Source organism: Bufo bufo, chromosome 2, assembly GCF_905171765.1.
Source record: "Bufo bufo chromosome 2, aBufBuf1.1, whole genome shotgun sequence".
In the NCBI taxonomy this organism is placed as follows: domain Eukaryota; kingdom Metazoa; phylum Chordata; class Amphibia; order Anura; family Bufonidae; genus Bufo; species Bufo bufo.
The window spans coordinates 679,946,927-679,965,906 of NC_053390.1; the positions used below are offsets into that span (position 1 = coordinate 679,946,927).

Genomic DNA, 18,980 nt, shown 5'->3' on the forward strand with positions numbered 1-18,980 from the left:
GCCTCAGATGGATGCCATACAGTGGTATCGGTTCACCAGAGAGTTCCTTTGTAATAAAAAAAATGTATCCTTATTTTTTACCGAATACAAGAACGTGGTATGCTGAGTTTTTGTATCCTTTTATTTGTAACATATATGTCAAATGGAGGCATAAAATGTGATGTGAACCCACCCTTAAAGATGCACCAAATTTATCAAACATTTGAAGGGAATTTTTGAAGTCAGTTTTGCAGGAGTCTGTGTTGTCTGTAATTTGGACTAAATTTCTGAAATGTTGCACATTTGATAAGTTTGGTGTGTCTTCCCTTAGGGACCGGGCTCATTTTCACCTTAAGGACCAGGCCATTTTTTGCAAATCTGACCAGTGTCACTTTATGTGGTGATAACTTTAAAAAGCTTTGACTTATCCAGGCCATTCTGAGATAGTTTTTTCGTCACATATTGTACTTCATGACACTGGTAAAATGGATTTAAAAAATTCATTTTTATTTATAAAAAAATACCAAATTTACCAAAAATTTAATTTTTCAATTTCTCTTCTTCTATAATACATACTAATACCTCCAAAAATAGTTATTACTTTACATTCCCCATATGTCTACTTCATGTTTGGATCATTTGGGGAATTCTATTTTATTTTTTGGGGATGTTACAAGGCTTAGAGGTTTAGAAGCAAATCTTGAAATTTTTCAGAGATTTTCAAAAACCCACTTTTTAAGGACCAGTTCAGGTCTGAAGTCACTTTGTGAGGCTTACATAATAGAAACCACCCAAAAATGACCCCATTCTAGAAACTACACCCCTCAAGGTATTCAAAACTGATGTTATAAACTTTGTTAACCCTTTAGGTGCTCCCCAATAATTAATGGAAAATAGAGATACAATTTAAAAATTTCACTTTTTTGGCAGATTTTCCATTTTAATATTTTTTTTCCAGTTACAAAGAAAGGGTTAACTGCCAAACAAAACTCAATATTTATGGCCCTGATTCTGTAGTTTACAGAAACACCCCATATGTGGTTGTAAACTGCTGTACAGGCACACGGCAGGGCGCAGAAGGAAAGGAATGCCATACGGTATTTGGAAGGCAGATTTTGGTGGACTGGTTTTTTGACACCATGTCCCATCTGAAGCCCCCTAATGCATCCCTAGAGTAGAATCTCCAAAAAAGTGACCCCATTTTAGAAATTACACCCCTCAAGGTATTCAAAACAGATTTTACAAACTTTGTTAACCCTTTAGGTGTTCCACAAGAATTAATGGAAAATAGAGATACTATTTCAAAATTTAACTTTTTTGGCAGATTTTCCATTTTAATATTTTTTTCCAGTTACAAAGCATAGGTTAACAGCCATATACCATTAATAGCCCCCCTGATGCACCCCTAGAGTAGAAACTCCAAAAAAAGTGACCCCATTTTAGAAACTACGGGATAGGGTGGCCGTTTTGTTGGTACTAGTTTAGGGTACATATGATTTTTGGTTGCTCTATATTACACTTTTCTGAGGCAAGGTAACAAGAAATAGCTGTTTTGGCACCGTTTTTTTTTTGTTATTTACAACATTCATCTGACAGGTTAGATCATGTTGTCAGGGACGCGGCGATACCTAATATGTATACAATTTTATATTTATGTAAGTTTTACACAACGATTTCATTTTTGAAACAAAAAAATCATGTTTTAGTGTTTCCATAGTCTGAGATCCATAGTTTTTTCAGTTTTTGGGCGATTATCTTGGGTAGGGTATGATTTTTGCGGGATGAGATGACGGGTTAATTGGCACTATTTTGGGGTGCGTATGACTTTTTGATCGCTTGCTATTACACTTTTTGTGATGTAAGGTCACAAAAAATTGCTTTTTTTTACAGCGTTTTTTTATATTTTTTTCGGTACTCACCTGAGGGGTTAGGTCATGTGATATTTTTATAGAGCATGTTATTACGGATGCGGCGATACCTAATATGTATACTTTTTTTTTATTTATGTAAGTTTTACACAATGATTTCATTTTTGAAACAAAAAAAAATATCATGTTTTAGTGTCTCCATAGTCTGAAAGCCATAGATTTTTCAGTTTTTGGGCGATTATCTTAGGTAGGGTCTCATTTTTTGCGGTATGAGATGACGGTTTGATTGGCACTATTTTGGGGTGCAAATGACTTTTTGATCGCTTGCTATTACACTTTTTGTGATGTAAGGTGACAAAAAATTGCTTTTTTTACACCGTTTTCTTTTTTTCCCTATAGTTTTACCAAAAAAAATTTACTTTATTTGGGGGAAATTACTTTTTTTTTTTTTTTTTACTTGAAACTTTTAATTTTTTGGGGGGAAAACTTTATTTTTTCAACTTTTTTTTCACTTTATTTTTTTGTCCCACTTTGGGACTTCAACTTTTGGGGGTCTGATCCCCTTTACAATGCATTCCAATACTTCTGTATTGGAATGCATTGGCTGTATGAGTAATAGTGTGTATTACTCATACAGCTTCCGGTCTGTGAGATCCAGGGGGCTGGATCTCACAGGCTCGTCACCGGAAGGCAGCGCCGATGCCTAAGGAAGGCATCGCGCTGCCTTCCATGCCATCGGGTCCCCCCTACAGCCGCACGGGAACCCGATGGCACCGCCGCCGCAACCTACAGTAAAATCCGCAAACTGCAGGTCTGAATTGACCTGCGGTTTGCGGTGATCGCCGACACGGGGGGATCACGGGACCCCCCCGCGTATTGACCCAAGGTGCCTGCTCAATGATTTCAGCAGGCACCTTGTTCCGATCACCGCCCGCCGCGCGGTGGTGATCGGAAATACACAGGACCTACAGGTACACCCTGTGTCCTTAAGTACCAGGACATCATGACGTACCTGTACTCCCTATGTCCCAAACAAGTTAAGTCAAAGACTTCTGCTGTGTTGCGATATTACTTTCTACACTTACACCTTAGGCCTCATGCACACGACCGTTCCGTTTTTTGCGGTCCGCAAAACACGGAAGCCACCCGTGTGCCTTCCGCAATTTGCGGAATGGAACAGGCGGCCCATTGTAGAAATGTCTATTCTTGTCCACAAAATGCTGGGCCATGGAATGGAGCAACGGATGCGGACAGCACACGGAGTGCTGTCCGCATCTTTTGCGGGCCCATTGAAGTGAATGGGTCCTCACCCGAGCTGTAAAAACTGCGGCTCGGATGCGGACCAGAACAACGATCGCGTGCATGAGGCCTTACTGGAGTAAGAGTTTTTTAGGGCAAGTATATATCATGGGATATATTATGTTGTATTATAATATTAGTGTTTGAGTGTTAATTGAGTGTTAATTTAAACGGCCCCTCCCATTCAATCACATATGATGTAATGGAACTTGTAGATACCAATCAAAGAGGACTCTATTGTCACTGTGGCAAGTATGTGCTCCTCTCTGTTCTTGCTCAACCAGTCCATTCGGTCTCAGATATTCTGGCATATGTTTCTTGGAGGTGTCCCAAACCAGTAACTGATTAGTGAGAATGATCTATGTGTATTTGTTGTGATTGTATCTCAGTAGCAAATTGCTGTGCTCCTATATACCGTAATGATGGCCCCACAATGAAAAGCAGAGAAAATGCAGTATACTGTATGTTAACTATTGATGCAGGAACTTAAAGGGCTTATCCAAACCTTAAAAACCCACCTACAATGCCCGGGCCCCTCATACAGAGGATACTTATCTTGTCCTCCTGAATCCCTCCACGGCCATCACTGCATCTCCCTAGCATGCAGATCTCAACATCCGTCTTGACAGTGGAGTATTGACAAATCGGTAAGTATACTAGAGTGGGGTGAAACATGGCGATTCAAGAGTGGGGGATCACATGCTGATGTTACAGGCAAGGCTATTTAGGTACTGGATGCAAGATTATTGGCATTCACTGCCCATAAGATAATCCTTTAATATTTCCGGTAGGTGATGAGTGCAGTCTATCTCCGATTGGGTCGGTGTTGATTGTACAGCAGCAAGAAGGAATGACTTCCGATAGCGCTCCTTCTCAAACTTGGGGTCGAAGCAGTCAGTCACTGACGGTACTGCCCAATACTATCACGGTCTCATGCATGGGATGTGAGTTATTCTTCAGCATGGACATCAACTTGGATAATATATGCTCTCACCTACCACCTGCACAGGGTCTAGGGGGCTCCCCAGGATGAAGCTGGCCCTTCTAATCAGTTTGTAAAGTCTCTCCCTTTCTTGGTTTGAGGCCACTCCGAAGAACATGGCTGATCCCACTGTAGAGTTGAAAAAGTCCCTAAGAAGTGCCTTCTGCACTCCAAAAGCTCTCAGCCTCCTAAGCAGGTAGACCTTGCTGTGACCCTTTCTGTATAGTGCATCCATATTATCTGCCCAGTCCAGCTTATTATTGAGGAGCACACCCAGATACTTGTAAGTATTGACTATCTAAATGTCTGTCCCCTGGATGTGGATGTCCACTGACTTAGGTGGATGCCTGTGCTTGCGGAAGTCTACCACCATCTCCTTAGTCTTCCCAGCATTGATTCTAAGGTGGTACCGCTGGTACTAATCCACAGATTCCCAGGTCAATTCTCTGTACTCCATGTCATCCTCGCCTGTGATGAGACCTACAATTGCAGAGTCATCAGAGAACTTCTGTAAGTAGGAGTTAGATGAGTTGTACCTGAAGTCTGTAGTGTACAGTGTGAAGAGGAAAGGTGCAATAACTGTACCCTGAACTACAGATCACAGTGTCTGACACACAGTCCTGGGCTTTCACATACTGAGATTGGTTTGTCTGGTAGTCTAAGATCCAATTGGAGATGTGCTGGTCCACTCCAACAAGATCCAGGTTGTCTCTTAGTAGCCCTGGCTGTATGGTATTGAAACTGAAGAAATTTAAGAACACTATTCTCACAGAGTTCCCTGGTTTCTCCAGGTGAGAAACAGCTCTGTGTAGAAGGAGGATCATGGCGTCATCCACCCCAATGTCAGACCAGCAAGCAAAACCCCCTAAAGACACAAGATCATCTGGGGTGACTGTGACAACGCATAGGTGTTGTGAGTGACAAAGAAAAAATAGGCTGAAGGAACATCGATGGAAGCGCGCTCCACCATCTTATTCGGCTAGGAAATAAAATTGAATCACTTTGCGGCAACAGACTAGGCTTTGCGACGCAGATGGGCTATTATGTTGGTTTTATGCTACAAATAAAAGTGAAGTTTTATTAAATTTGGAGTGACAAATGTCGTTAGGGTATTAATAGCCATTGGCTAATTGTAAATAAACATGTGCAAATGCCTTACATTTGTCAGGTTCATACAGAATTAGCAGGGCAGCATAAACTCTAAATACAGTTGAAAGTCTATTGCCCTGATTTATTATCCTGACACTCCAGAATTCTGGTTTCTAAAAGTTGCAAAATGGGGCTTTTGCGACTTTTTGAACTTACTTGTGAAAAAATGTTGCGGCTTTTTGCATCTTTACACTACTCACTCCAGTTTTGGAATATGGGTGGGAAAGTGGGTGCAGTTAGCTTTGTTAATGATTTTCACTCCAGACTTATTACTGGGACTTTTTTTTATTTTTAAAGTTGCAATCTCACTCTAGTAGGAGAATGAAGTAGGAAAACTGGAGTAACTTTTCTACAAAAAAGTGTTACGTTTAAGGATGTTTATCAAACATGTGACATTTTATAAATACGCCAGAAAATACCCCAATGCAGACTTCAATTATTACCCTCACGTTAAATTCCCCCCAAGAGTTCAGCTTCTGTCCGTCTTTGGCAGCAAGGTAAAACAGCTCAGCAAAGTACTTTTACCTCCTTTAGCGATTGTTGGGGTCTCATCACTTGGACCCCCCACCAATCAAAACATTTGATATGTCACTATGACATATCAACAGTTTTTCAAACCTGCATTTACTCTTTAAGGCAGTGTTCTTCACCTCTAGTCCTCAGGGCCCACCTGCCGATCACGATTTGAGAATATCCCACAGAATGAATACCTGTAGTAAGTCCTGATGCATTGACACTAATTCTATCTCCTGCGCAGTACTAAGGAAACCCTGAAAACATGACCGGCAGGTGGGGGCGCTGAGGACACTGCTTTAAGAGAATAGTGATCAGAGGTTCTACAGACTACATGACACCCAGTAAGCAGGGCCAGTGTTATTTATTGCATATACTAGAAATATTCCTGATGACATGTACTAGCGTAACTTCCAGAAAGCTAGGCTTCTTATTAGTAACGTTCCACTAATGAGATCATTGCTTTGTCATCATGACTTACTGGCCTCAGGCTAGAAATCACAACATTGTCTAGAATATGTAACAACTCAAGTGTGTGATAGATGGCACTGATTGAAGTAACGGAGAGCTTAGCCTTTTAGGGTGGGTTTAAAAGTTCAAGTTTTTTTATGCAGTTTTTGAAGCCAAATCCAGGTGTAGAGCTAATGAAAGGAGGATACATATAAAGGACAAGATGTGTCTACTCTTTTTGAATCAACTCCTGGTTTGGCTTCCAGAACTGCATCAAAAAACCTGTCCATGGAAAACCAGCCTTTGCATTATAGATGTCTTTAACATTGGTTATGGACATGTGATAAATACATTGTTTGGCTGAAACTTATCAATCTGTTTGATCTTATTGTAGCGCTTCCTAATCTCATTGCGATGGGGAAACTCCCGAAAGAACATTCACTCCCCCTGAACCCCTACTCCATACCTGCCTAGAAGATGTTGTCCCATCTCACTGTCTCCACTATAAGATGGGACTGAGTTCCAGCCCTGAGACTTACGGAAACAGCTGAGAGGGTTGGCCCTCCACTTTTTCCATAACTCCCATTATAGTGAATGGGAGCTACACAAACAGTGTAGCAGAGCAAGCTATGATGCATCCATAACGCCCGGAAGTTGTTGTGCAATGTTGTTTGCATGGCTCCCATTCACTACAATGGGAGTTACGGAAACAACAGGGCACCAGGCCACTCGGCTCTTTCCGTAAGCCCAGCCACCTGGGGCTGGCACTTAGTTCTATCTTGCCATGGAAATGGTGAGATGGATCAAGCCCTTTAAAAGAAAACTTTGGTTAGGCGTAACTAATTACAGCACTATATTTGGGCTGAAATGTAAGAATCTATGGTTAGACTGAAAACAGCTTACCATTCATACTGTAGTAGTGACTAGTTTTGAGCAAAGCGAGCTTCGGATGCTTCATCCGAAGTTGCTTTGTTCAAAACGTCGAAATAATAGTACCTTATAGTGCCTTGGAACCGAAGCAGAGTTCAATTTAAACTTTTAAAGTGGTTTTCCACTTTAAAAATCAACTACCGAAGTTATTCAACGAAGTCACGCGTGACTTCGGGAATAACTGACTTCGGAGTCATCGGAGCTCATACATTGTAATACTGTACGGAGACGAATCTCCATACAGTATTATTCTGAAGTTTTGAACAAAGCGACTTCGGATAAAGCATCCAAAGCACTCTTCGCTGAACTCTAGTTGTGACAGTTCTTCTCTATCTGCTATACCTTAGAAACTCTGCCCTAGGAACATGTATCTTTAGCATGCATTTCAGTGGAACAGGAGGAGATGCGACCGGCACCACTAATATCCAACACAAAAATCCTTACAGATCCATTTTCCTCCACAATGGCATCACTTTACCTTATTCCATTAAGATTACTAAATGATTGCCTAAAGAGAGTCTGTCAGCTCCTTTTACCCTATTAATCTAGACATAGTTTCAAGTAGCTCATGTATTGACAGTTAAAAGCATACTTTTTTTTGCAGAGCTGTTGTAGCATCATGGAGAAAAAAATCCCTTTTTAATACTATGAAAATTAGGTGATCGGAGCCCCAAGGGTGGGTCCTTGTCCCTTGGAGCACTAGAGCTCCGTCCCTCCAGTCTGAAAGTTCCTCCTTCCCCTTTTTGTGCATGCTCAGCACAGAGTCACAACCCTGGCCACTCTGTACTGAGCACATGCCATCATTCTGTACCTGGCGCGAGATTACAGGGCCAGGCCAGAGCAGGATACAGACACCTGGCCCTGTCAATCTATCCCCTAGATTGCTTGCATTGGGAGGTCATTCATTCCTGTGGAGACAACTGAATACGGGTATATTGGATATTATTATATTATGAGAGCAGTCATGGATATTGAGAGTTTCCAGCTGTTTCATAACTACAAGTCCCAGCATGTGTTTTAGCTTTTGGCCACAGTTGCCTATCTACAAAGGTCAAGCAGAATGTGCGCCTGTGTATCTAGAGTCTAGACGTGTAAATCATCCCAGAAGATAGCTCATCCCAGCGCTCATTAATCTACATTTCCTCACTCACATGGATTTCCAGGCACACTAAAATGTCTATAACTATTATTTATCACCAAAGTATTCTTAGAGCTGTAGTCTTCTCTATTCATTTTGATCAATTTCTTCAGTGACTCATTGCCTATCCGTCATTGGCTGCTTTTTTCTGAAACAAAATGACTCCCACTTCTGTTTGTCTCTACCCCTCCCTTCCCCTCCTCCCTATCCAGTGCAGTTTAAATATCTGAGATGCTTCTATATGTCTCCAGGTGGTTCTGTGAAGGAAGACAGCTGCATAAATCTCCTGACATTATCATCTCCTCCGAGGTTGACGGCCTTCACGCGCTTGTCATTGCCGAAGCCTTTGAGGACGACACAGGGCGCTATACTTGTGTGGCATCTAATTCTCTCGGTACTGACAACTCTTCAGCCGAAGTTTTTGTTGAAGGTAATGTAAGATTCAGTTAAAAATACAACATTGGATCACACATGATTTTTATTCTATTTATGGGCGCTTTAACACACCATACAATATCTGTTTTGCAGTCCGCAAATCACGGATCCGCAATGCGTTCTGTGTGCATCCTGCATTGAAAAAATGCCTATTGTCTGCAAAACAGACAAAAATAGGACATGTGTTTGATTTGCGGCTCAGCCACACAGATGCAGACGGCACATGGATGATATCAGTGTGTTGTCCGCATTTTTTACGGCCCCATAGAAATGAATGGGTCTGTGTGTCATCCGCAAAAAATGCAGATCAAAAATAAGTTTGCTTGAATGGACCCTAACACTGTAAATGGTTGCTAATATAATCTAACTTTCTTGCCACCAATATAGTCTGTAACATAGTACAGTCACATCAGAAACTAGTATTTAATATCAAGTAGTTTTTTATATAGCAGATGTCAGACTAGGACTACACACATTTACTAGCATATTACACACCAGTCTTAACCTGTCCTCCTCTGGCATCAGTTGCACCACAATTATTAAGACAAACATATACCAAGGCCTGGTTGGCACTCAATCAATTGGACTCATGTGGATACAAGCAGTTTATTAACACTAAGATAAAATACCCACAATAATAAAAAAATCTCCAATCTATAAAAATGCCAAAAATTGCATACAATCATTTTTTTTATATCAAATAAATATATCCAATGGCACACTCTAGCTCTATCCAAATTGCGCATCACATTCTCTGGCATCCAGTTAGAATTTTAATTGTCAAATATGCGTTTTTTCATACTCAACTGCAGGTTTATATTCACACGTGACAGAAAACCGCACCCTCCCCCCCCCCTGTTTATTGGTCCATTGATCTAGCAATGGTCTCCACTTTACATCAATATCGACAGTCTAGCCGTGATCTTCACTTTACAAAAAGGGCTCAATTCCCGCTCAATGCGATGTCGCTATTCCCTCTCTGTTTCTACAGGTGTTCGCAGTATTAACAAACTAGATGCCAGCAGTATGGAATCATCTCCTACATAAAGTTAATCAACATCATAGCCGCTGAGTATATATAATCCAAAGATCAAGCTAGGTACATACAGTACAGACCAAAAGTTTGGACACACCTTCTCATTCAAAGAGTTTTCTTTATTTTCATGACTATGAAAATTGTAGATTCACACTGAAGGCATCAAAACTATGAATTAACACGTGGAATTATATTCATAACAAACAAGTGTGAAACAACTGAAAATATGTCATATTCTAGGTTCTTCTAAGTAGCCACCTTTTGCTTTGATTACTGCTTTGCACACTCTTGGCATTCTCTTGATGAGCTTCAAGAGGTAGTCCCCTGAAATGGTTTTCACTTTACAGGTGTGCCCTGTCAGGTTTAATAAGTGGGATTTCTTGCCTTATAAATGGGGTTGGGACCATCAGTGGCGTTGAGAAGTCAGGTGCATACACAGCTGATAGTCCTACTGAATAGACTGTTAGAATTTGTATTATGGCAAGAAAAAAGCAGCTAAGTAAAGAAAAACGAGTGGCCATCATTACTTTAAGAAATTAAGGTCAGTCAGTCAGCCGAAAAATTGGGAAAACTTTGAAAGTAAGGGCTATTTGACCATGAAGGAGAGTGATGGGGTGCTGCACCAAATGACCTGGCCTCCACAGTCACCGGACCTGAACCCAATCAAGATGGTTTGGGGTGAGCTGGACCGCAGAGTGAAGGCAAAAGGGCCAACAAGTGCTAAGCATCTCTGGAAACTCCTTCAAGACTGTTGGAAGACCATTTCAGGTGACTACCTCTTGAAGCTCATCAAGAGAATGCCAAGAGTGTGCAAAGCAGTAATCAAAGCAAAAGGTGGCTACTTTGAAGAACCTAGAATATGACATATTTTCAGTTGCTTCACACTTGTTTGTTATGTATATAATTCCACATGTGTTAATTCATAGTTTTGATGCCTTCATAGTCATGAAAATAAAGAAAACTCTTTGAATGAGAAGGTGTGTCCAAACTTTTGGTCTGTACTGTATTTCCCTGTGAGTGCATATGATGACCATCAAGCTGAGTACATATATCCTGGGTACGTAACTTCAGGTGTTGGCAGTGTTAGCGAACCAGTTGCCAATGATATTGGATCTTCCCTGTATAGAACTGGATATCAAATATTATTCAAAATATCGTTCAAACTAAGTATACACGGACCAATGATCACGCTGGGTACGTATATCCTTATGAATACTTATACCAATATAATGGCAATCAAGCTGAATATATATGTCCTTCAAGCTTAATATATATGCCCTTAAAATTGTTCAAATCACCCCGATATTGGAATTAGCCACAATGTCCCTAAGATTAGACCTTCATGTTAGCTTAAAAGGTACAAAGATAGTATTCTTAATGGAGTTCCGATAAATTCCTTTTGGAACGGCAAACAGTTTTGTTTTTATATTGTGTGCAGTATAATTTCCATACCGCACCAATAACACACCAAATCACACGTGGCTTGTCCTTTCACCACATATCCACATAGTATTGATCAAGATCGATCCAGGCAGTTATTTACAGTTAAGCAGTCCCGACTTGTGGAGCGGAGTATAGTGCCTTTGCGTGGCATCCCACGTGGTCTTCTAATACAGACTTACCTTCTCTATTCCACCTCGTATTAGGTCGCTCTTGTAACAAGCCTAAATCCAAGTGTTTATCAGTCCAGGATACGTCACTTGATGACCATGTCTCCCGGCACATTCAGGGGCGTTGGCACATGCGATACTTTGGATGTGGATTAACGCTGGGTGTGCACAGCCTTCCACCGTATTGCAGTATATTCACAAAATCTCTATGTATAGGAGGTCCATAACTGTACCAGTAACTGCCTGCATCGATCTTGATCAATACTATGTGGATATGTGGTGAAAGGACAAACCACATGTGATCTGGTGTGTTATTGGTGCGGTATGGAAATTATACTGCACACAATATAAAAACGAAACTGTTTACCGTTCCAAAAGGAATTTATCGGAATCCCATTAAGAATACTATCTTTGTACCTTGTAGGCCAACATGAAGGTCTAATCTTAGGGACATTGTGGCTAATTCCAATATCGGGGTGATTTGAACAATTTTAAGGACATATATATTCAGCTTGATTGCCATTATATTGGTATAAGTATTCATAAGGATATACGTACTCAGCGTGATCATTGGTCCGTGTATACTTAGTTTGAATAATATTTTTAATAAATTTGATATCCAGTTCTATACAGGGAAGATCCAATATCATTGTCAACTGGTTCGCTAACACTGCCAACACCTGAAGTTACGTACCCAGGATATATGTACTCAGCTTGATGGTCATCTTATGCACTCACAGGTATATATGTACCTAGCTTGATCTTTGGATTATATATACTCAGCGGCTATGATGTTGATTAACTTTATGTAGGAGATGATTCCATACTGCTGGCATCTAGTTTGTTAATACTGCGAACACCTGTAGAAACAGAGAGGGAATAGCGACATCGCATTGAGCGGGAATTGAGCCCTTTTTGTAAAGTGAAGATCACGGCTAGACTGCCGATATTGATGTAAAGTGGAGACCATTGCTAGATCTATATATATTAACATTATAACAATTTTTAGACTGCGTGAGTCTTAGGCTACTTTCACACTAGTACCTCTGGCAGGCTGTTCTATCGGGTGAACTGCCTGCCGGATCCGTACTGCCGCTAGTTCTGCTAGTGACCGTGTGCCGCTCCGTCCCCATTGACTATAATGGGGGCGGGGGCAGAGTTCCGGCGGAGGCACGGTAGTGCACGGCGAGAGGCTGCCGGAATAAAACTACGACATGTCCGACATTTATTCCGGCAGCCTCTCGCCGTGCGCTGCCATGCCTCCGCACCGCCCCCATTATAGTCAATGGGGACAGAGCAGCAGTCCAAAGGCATGGTCACTAGCGGCAGGACGGATCCGGCAGGCTGTTTACCCGACGGAACAGCCTGCCGGAGGTCCGTGCCGCTAGTGTGAAAGTAGCCTTACTGGTTAGAGCACCGAGTACCATTCAGATAGGCAGGACAGCCACCTATCTAATTTTATTAAGACAAACATGTTGCTTAATAATTCTGGCACATTTGTGCAGGTTCATGTTCCAAAATGGAAATTTACACCAGCAAGGCAGCTAGTGAAGATTTCCGCTATAATCTATGCTAGTTTTCTAGCGTAGATTAGAACAAATGTGACAGCCCAGCCCTGCACCGCCCATCCCCACCAACCTTTTTGAAAAGTGGTGAGCGAGACTCAAAGCCTCAAAAATGTTGCAAAATTTTGTGAAGTATAGTATGTGCCAAACTCTGTGACTTTTTGGTGCCAGTTTTCTTAATAAATTTCGCAATTGTGTATTGAGTTACATAAATATTGCTAAGAACAAGCAATTTGTCTGGTATTAGAAAAAAATGTCTGCTTATTTTTCCAAGAGTCAGCACCACAATTGTCTACAGGCTGTATGATGTACTTCAGGTGCAGCAAGCCCCTGAGGAACCGGCACAGAGGATGGGAATGGCAGTGACCCTGATGAGATGTTGTGTCACAGTGTACTCCCTCAGGGCATTGCTCTCTGAGGTTTGATGCAGTGAAAAGGTGATGTGAAGGAATCAATCAGAAATAGAAGGGCATCAAATGTTTTTCTTTACTGAGTGCAAAGGCTTAGTTACAGTACATCCAGCTGTCGTCTATACAAGGTGCAGTGTCTCTATCCTCAGATGATGAAGTATGGTGGCGGGCAAGATGGCAGACAATAGCACTCTAGAGTAGTCCTTCTCTCTCTCCTGATTTCCCTTAGCTAACAGCAATAAGCTGCCACTTGTGGCTATAGCTGTCCACTACATAAAATGCTGACTTTTGAATGTGCCTGTCCTGAATTGTGGTGATGGGTGTCTTAACTTGTTATCACCACCTGCAGCAGAGTCTGTATAGCTGTAGTGCTGATCACTCTGCTGACTGTAAACGTTGTAGCTTGCAGATATTCTGCTGGCCTGGGACCCTGTAGTCTCCCTGTAGTAGTGGTCTTCACAGATGAGCTGTATCTCTAGTCCCAAATGTCCTTGGAGCAGGAGCAGATGGACCTGCTCTATCACTCCAGGCTTGCCAAGGTAACGCTCTCTAGATGGCAGGAAGCAGGACCAGCCCACTCCCACCAAGAGGAGTGGATTGGAATAGTAAGTGAGTTCCATTCCTTACCATTCTGAAGCTTACAGTGGATACATAAAACAAAATGACATTACAATATATAATAAACAATTGCAGATACCCTATCTAGGAGAATAGGATTGAGCTTCGATAGTGAGGCTGATTTTGGTGAAAAGGCCAAACCCTTTTTCTAATCTCAGACAAACCCTTTAAAGTGATGGACAAAATGTACTTTTTAATGTGTTTTCTTTATTTCTATATGGGTATTGTGTCTTATTAATTTTATTTATGTCAAAATTAAAACTGGATCCACTGCCATATCTGTTGTCACTTGTACAGTAGCAATAGCCAAATTGATTTATGAATAAACTCCAACTCTCCATTGTAATTGGAACAACACCAACAATGGGAATTATCTGACTAGAGGTGAACCAGATGAACCTGTGTTTTTTTTATCACTTTGGTAATTGTCTATGTAAAATACCCCCGGATTCCAGGAACTCAGCTTTTTAACAATATGTTTCCCACGAATATCTGTGATGGCATGGTGTTATTAAAAAGGATAATCATTATCGCTTTGACAGGTCACTGACTATGTTAGTAAAATGCAATGTTTCACAGTTTTTGTGACATAAAATATGAAGGTGATTAATCATCCAGCTCGGCTGTCAGAGCTACAAGTGCTGTAATAAAACCGATAATGCTCAAACTACTTGAAAGATTAAAATGTTTCTTCACTTTCATCAACATTCCGAAATCATAAGAGGTTCTGTACAAATTGTATTCATGTTGTCCATTTGTAAACCTCGCTCCATGGTTTACAAACATCCCCTTACAGCTAAAGGGGTTGTGCTGTGCGATAATATTGACGAAGAGCTATTTCCTCTTAAGAAGGACCTATGCGTGGTCTTTGTAGAGGCGGCACAGTGTAATTACAGCTGCTTGTCCCATTCACTTGAAAAGGTGAAGAGCAGGATATTGTTAAGAGGAATTAGCGCTCGCCTGAGTGCCGCTACCTCCTCAAACAGCTGATCGATGGGGGTGCTGGGAGTGGCACCCCTGCTGATCTGATATTGATGACCTGTTCTGAGGACAGGTCATCGATGTTAACCCACTGTACAACACCTTTAAACAGTAGTGGTCACATTATCCAACAAAAACGGCAGCCGCTATTACCTGACTGTAGCCACCGCTCCACAGATTTCCTCTCCCACTAAGAACATATACACACACAGCTGATGACAAGTTGTTGAAGCTGTATGGGCACCTTTAAGAAAATTGCAAAATTACTTCAGTGTTGTGGGCAGCTCTGTGACCTGTGCATAGGTCCCTGTATAGGAAGTGTATGGTGGATCCCATGTTATTTATATATGTATATATATATATATATATATTGTGGGGTTTCGCTCTGGTAGATAGGGTAAGCGGGCGCAGTACAGAGGCAAAATACAAGTTCTTAACTCAAAACGTCAGTGTTTATTCCCACTTGAGGCAATTGCACAAAACAGCACGTAACTTTGCAGTCTTGATGGTAATTCACACACAATGGAAAGTTCATATAACACAAGTCACCTTGATGGCAGTTCTGCCTCCAGTAGTCCACAGCAGGCTTTAGGGGGCCTGTTTCCCCGCATGCAGCTCTCAGCCTTCCAGCACGGCACAAAGCCTCAGATCCCAAAAACAGAGACATCTCTGCTGAGCCCAGCTGCCTATTTAAGGACAGCCCGGTGCAGCCAAAACCCGGACCGGCACTTAAACTCCGGTCCGGTATTTGACTTCACCTGGCTTGAAACCAGCCCAGTCGCACATGCTGGGAGGAAAATACCTGCCTTGCCAGACACAACCCCTCACTGTGTCACTGTGTAAATATATATTATCTATCATTGTAATACTGACTGTAATGATAATAAGGTGTCTGCTCAAAAGTGATCCCCATAGAGCATGAAGTCTCAGGCTATTATTGTGAGGGGCAGTGGCCAAATTGGAACTGCAATTTTGCAGGATTTTTTTTTAAATATAGCTGGTGACATGAAAAATCACAAAAAAAATCTAAAAAAAATCCTTACAAATTGTTTAACATAACTTGATTTAAATAGTAGTTGATTTTCTAATGACACATTCAAAGGCAGTCCATGATGACTCATGGGGTCCATTTTTTGTAATTAGTAGCTTGGCGTTTCCTTTTCATGTTCCTTGCAAAGTCACCCGCTACTCTTAGGCCACCTGCACACATTGAGAAATACGTGTGGTTTTTCCACATCGATTCCCATGCAGAAAAACTGCAGCGTAGCAGAGTACCAGCAAAGTGTATGAGATTACACAAATCTCATGTACACTTTGCGATTTTTTTTTCCGTGCTGAAATTCACCTGCGGCAAGGATTTTAAAATAAATAGCATGGCAATTATGTTTGCAGTTTTAGCTGCGGATTTCACCCTTTTCAATGAAAACCACATCAAATCCGCACCAAAATCCGCAATTAGACATTGCGGATTTAGGTGTAGATATGCTGCAGAAACGCACAGAAATTTGTGCAGATCTTATGTGTGTTCATCCGCACCCATGTACAGGTGGCCTTCTGCATGCAGTTCTGGAAGCCAAAATTAGGAGTGAATTCAAAAAAGAGAAGTCGTATCTGTCCTTTATACTTTCTCTCTTTTTATGATCCACTTCTGATTTTGGCTTCCAAAACTGCATCCGGAAACCTGACCGCGTGGGCGTATCCTTAGAATCAGTCCACATTTATTGGTCATGAAAATGAATTCTGTATTACATCTACAGGAAATTCTGTATTACATCTACAGGAAAGGAATTAAAATGTTTTCTTCTTTCATTTAAGGGGCCAGTTCTTCAGACTCAGAAAGTGAAGGCTTTTCTTTTAAGACACAACAAGGAACAATGCCGCAGTAAGTCCTCTATTCATCTCCATTTAAAACAATACAAAATATTGTAATTTTTGCTGGATACATAAGAATAGTAACTGATTAGACTAGTACATGTATAACTATTTCAGCAAGTATATAGAAAAGAAAAACCAAAAGGAGGCAGCGCCTCGTGTGTGGAACCTTACAGACAATAATACAGAAATACACTGATTGTGCTTACCATGTGGGGTTGTGACAAGTCACAACACCTATGTTTCGCCTTACTGGAAATATTCCCGTCCAGTTTGCGGGGTTGGGTCTGCATCTGCTGCCTTGGTCTATGCCCTTTTTCCGTCGCTCACGGTCAAAGAGATAAAGCAGGTTTAGTTGAAGGAAGAAAATCAGACCAAATTTCTAACGGCGCTGATGCAGAAGAAGGACTCCGTGTTGAGATGTTACCATACAGGTAATCTTTTATTCAAAAGGTCTACGCGTTTCAGGGGCGGACTGCCCCCTTCATCAGGACAATAAAACTAAAAAGTTTTATTGTCCTGATGAAGGGGGCAGTCTGCCCCTGAAACGCGTAGACCTTTTGAATAAAAGATTACCTGTATGGTAACATCTCAACACGGAGTCCTTCTTCTGCATCAGCGCCGTTAGAAATTTGGTCTGATTTTCTTCCTTCAACTAAACCTATTTCAGCAAGTGCATTTATCATATACAGAAAGTGAATACAAGCCACTTACTAATGTATTGTAATTGTCCATATTGCCTCCTTCGCTGTCCTGATAAATTTTTCCATCACATTGTACACTGCTCGTTTCCTTATTTACGACCACCCTGCAATCTGGCAGTGATGGTCGTGCTTGCACACTACAGAAAAAAGCACCAGCCTATGTGCTCTCCCACGGTCCCGGCCACCAGAGAGGCTGGGGCTTTTCCTATAGTGTGCAAGCACGACCACCACTGCTGGATTGCTGGGTGGTTGTAACCATGGAAGCAAGGAGTGAAGGAAAAATGAATCCAGCCAGCAAAGGAAGCAATATAGATAATTACCATATGTTAGTAAGTGGCTTGTGTTAACATCCTCTACATAATAAATGCTACTTGCTAAAGTGAGACAGCCCCTTTAAGGAAAAAAATGTAAAAAGCTTGCAAATTATGCCTACAATTTAACTTCAATTCCATTTTCATGGTCCCCATGAAGGATGAGTTGTCATAGGGAAGTCCAATCGTTAAAGGTCCCGTCAGAAGTATATTCTGTAGTGATTGGCTTTCAGACGTGACCAGCTTTCTTCCAACCCCAGGCAGTTAGTCTTCATATGAATGGAGAGTCCTAGAAGCAAGCAGATATCAGGCACAGTGATGATTGAGGCGCCTGCAGCCAGACCTGACGTCTTCAGAACTGTTCCTGTCAGGAGATGAATCAGCGGCCTGTCACTTACGAAGGTCTCTCCTCAGTGTGAGAATGTGGGTAGAGAATCCTTTATCGGGAATGTCCATGTGAATGAGGAGGTGATAAAATACATAAGCCGCAAACACATTTCACACATTTTATTAGTTTGCTATAGGTATGTTGTAATACTAAGTCACACTGAGGTAATAAAGCGGGCTCAGAGCAAGGATCACTAATAAATCATAAAATGATATAGCTGATAAACGTGTCCGTCTCGTGGAGAAAGACGCGTGTCTCTGACATGTCTTTTTTAGATATTTGTCTTTACTTAGAATTCTGCATTGTGCTGTTCCTATTTTATTCCTCCTAAAATGTATAAATGAATTAACAACTGGGTGTTACCATTCCCCTTGTCTGTCAGCACCAATCATACAATGTCAGAGCGCATAGAGACCTGCACCCTGACAAAGAGGACGGTCGCACCCAGTTGTCAACTTAGGCCCCTTTCACACGAGCGAGTTTTCCGCGCGGGTGCAATGCGTGACGTGAACGCATAGCACCCCCACTCAATCCTGACCCATTCATTTCAATGGCGTTTTTTTTTTTTACGCATCAGTTCTGCGTTGCGTGAAAAACACAGCATGTTCTATATTCAGCGTTTTTCACGCAGCCCTGGCCCCATAGAAGTGAATGGGGCTTCAGTGTAAAACGCATTGCATCCGGAAGCAAGTGCGGATACGATGCATTTTTCACTGATAGTTGCTAAGAGATGTTGTTTGTA

General features: G+C 41.5%; 1 protein-coding gene across 3 annotated transcripts in view; it reads left to right on the plus strand.

The window, feature by feature from the left end:
• The window catches only part of PALLD (palladin, cytoskeletal associated protein), a 366,817-nt gene that overhangs the window by 163,796 nt on the left and 184,041 nt on the right, over positions 1-18,980 (plus strand). For all 3 annotated transcript variants that reach the window (XM_040418647.1, XM_040418648.1, XM_040418649.1), the window contains 2 exons: positions 8,560-8,738; positions 16,779-16,845. In XM_040418647.1, coding sequence (XP_040274581.1) covers positions 8,560-8,738; positions 16,779-16,845 — 246 coding nt within the window. The remainder of the gene's footprint in view (positions 1-8,559; positions 8,739-16,778; positions 16,846-18,980) is intronic.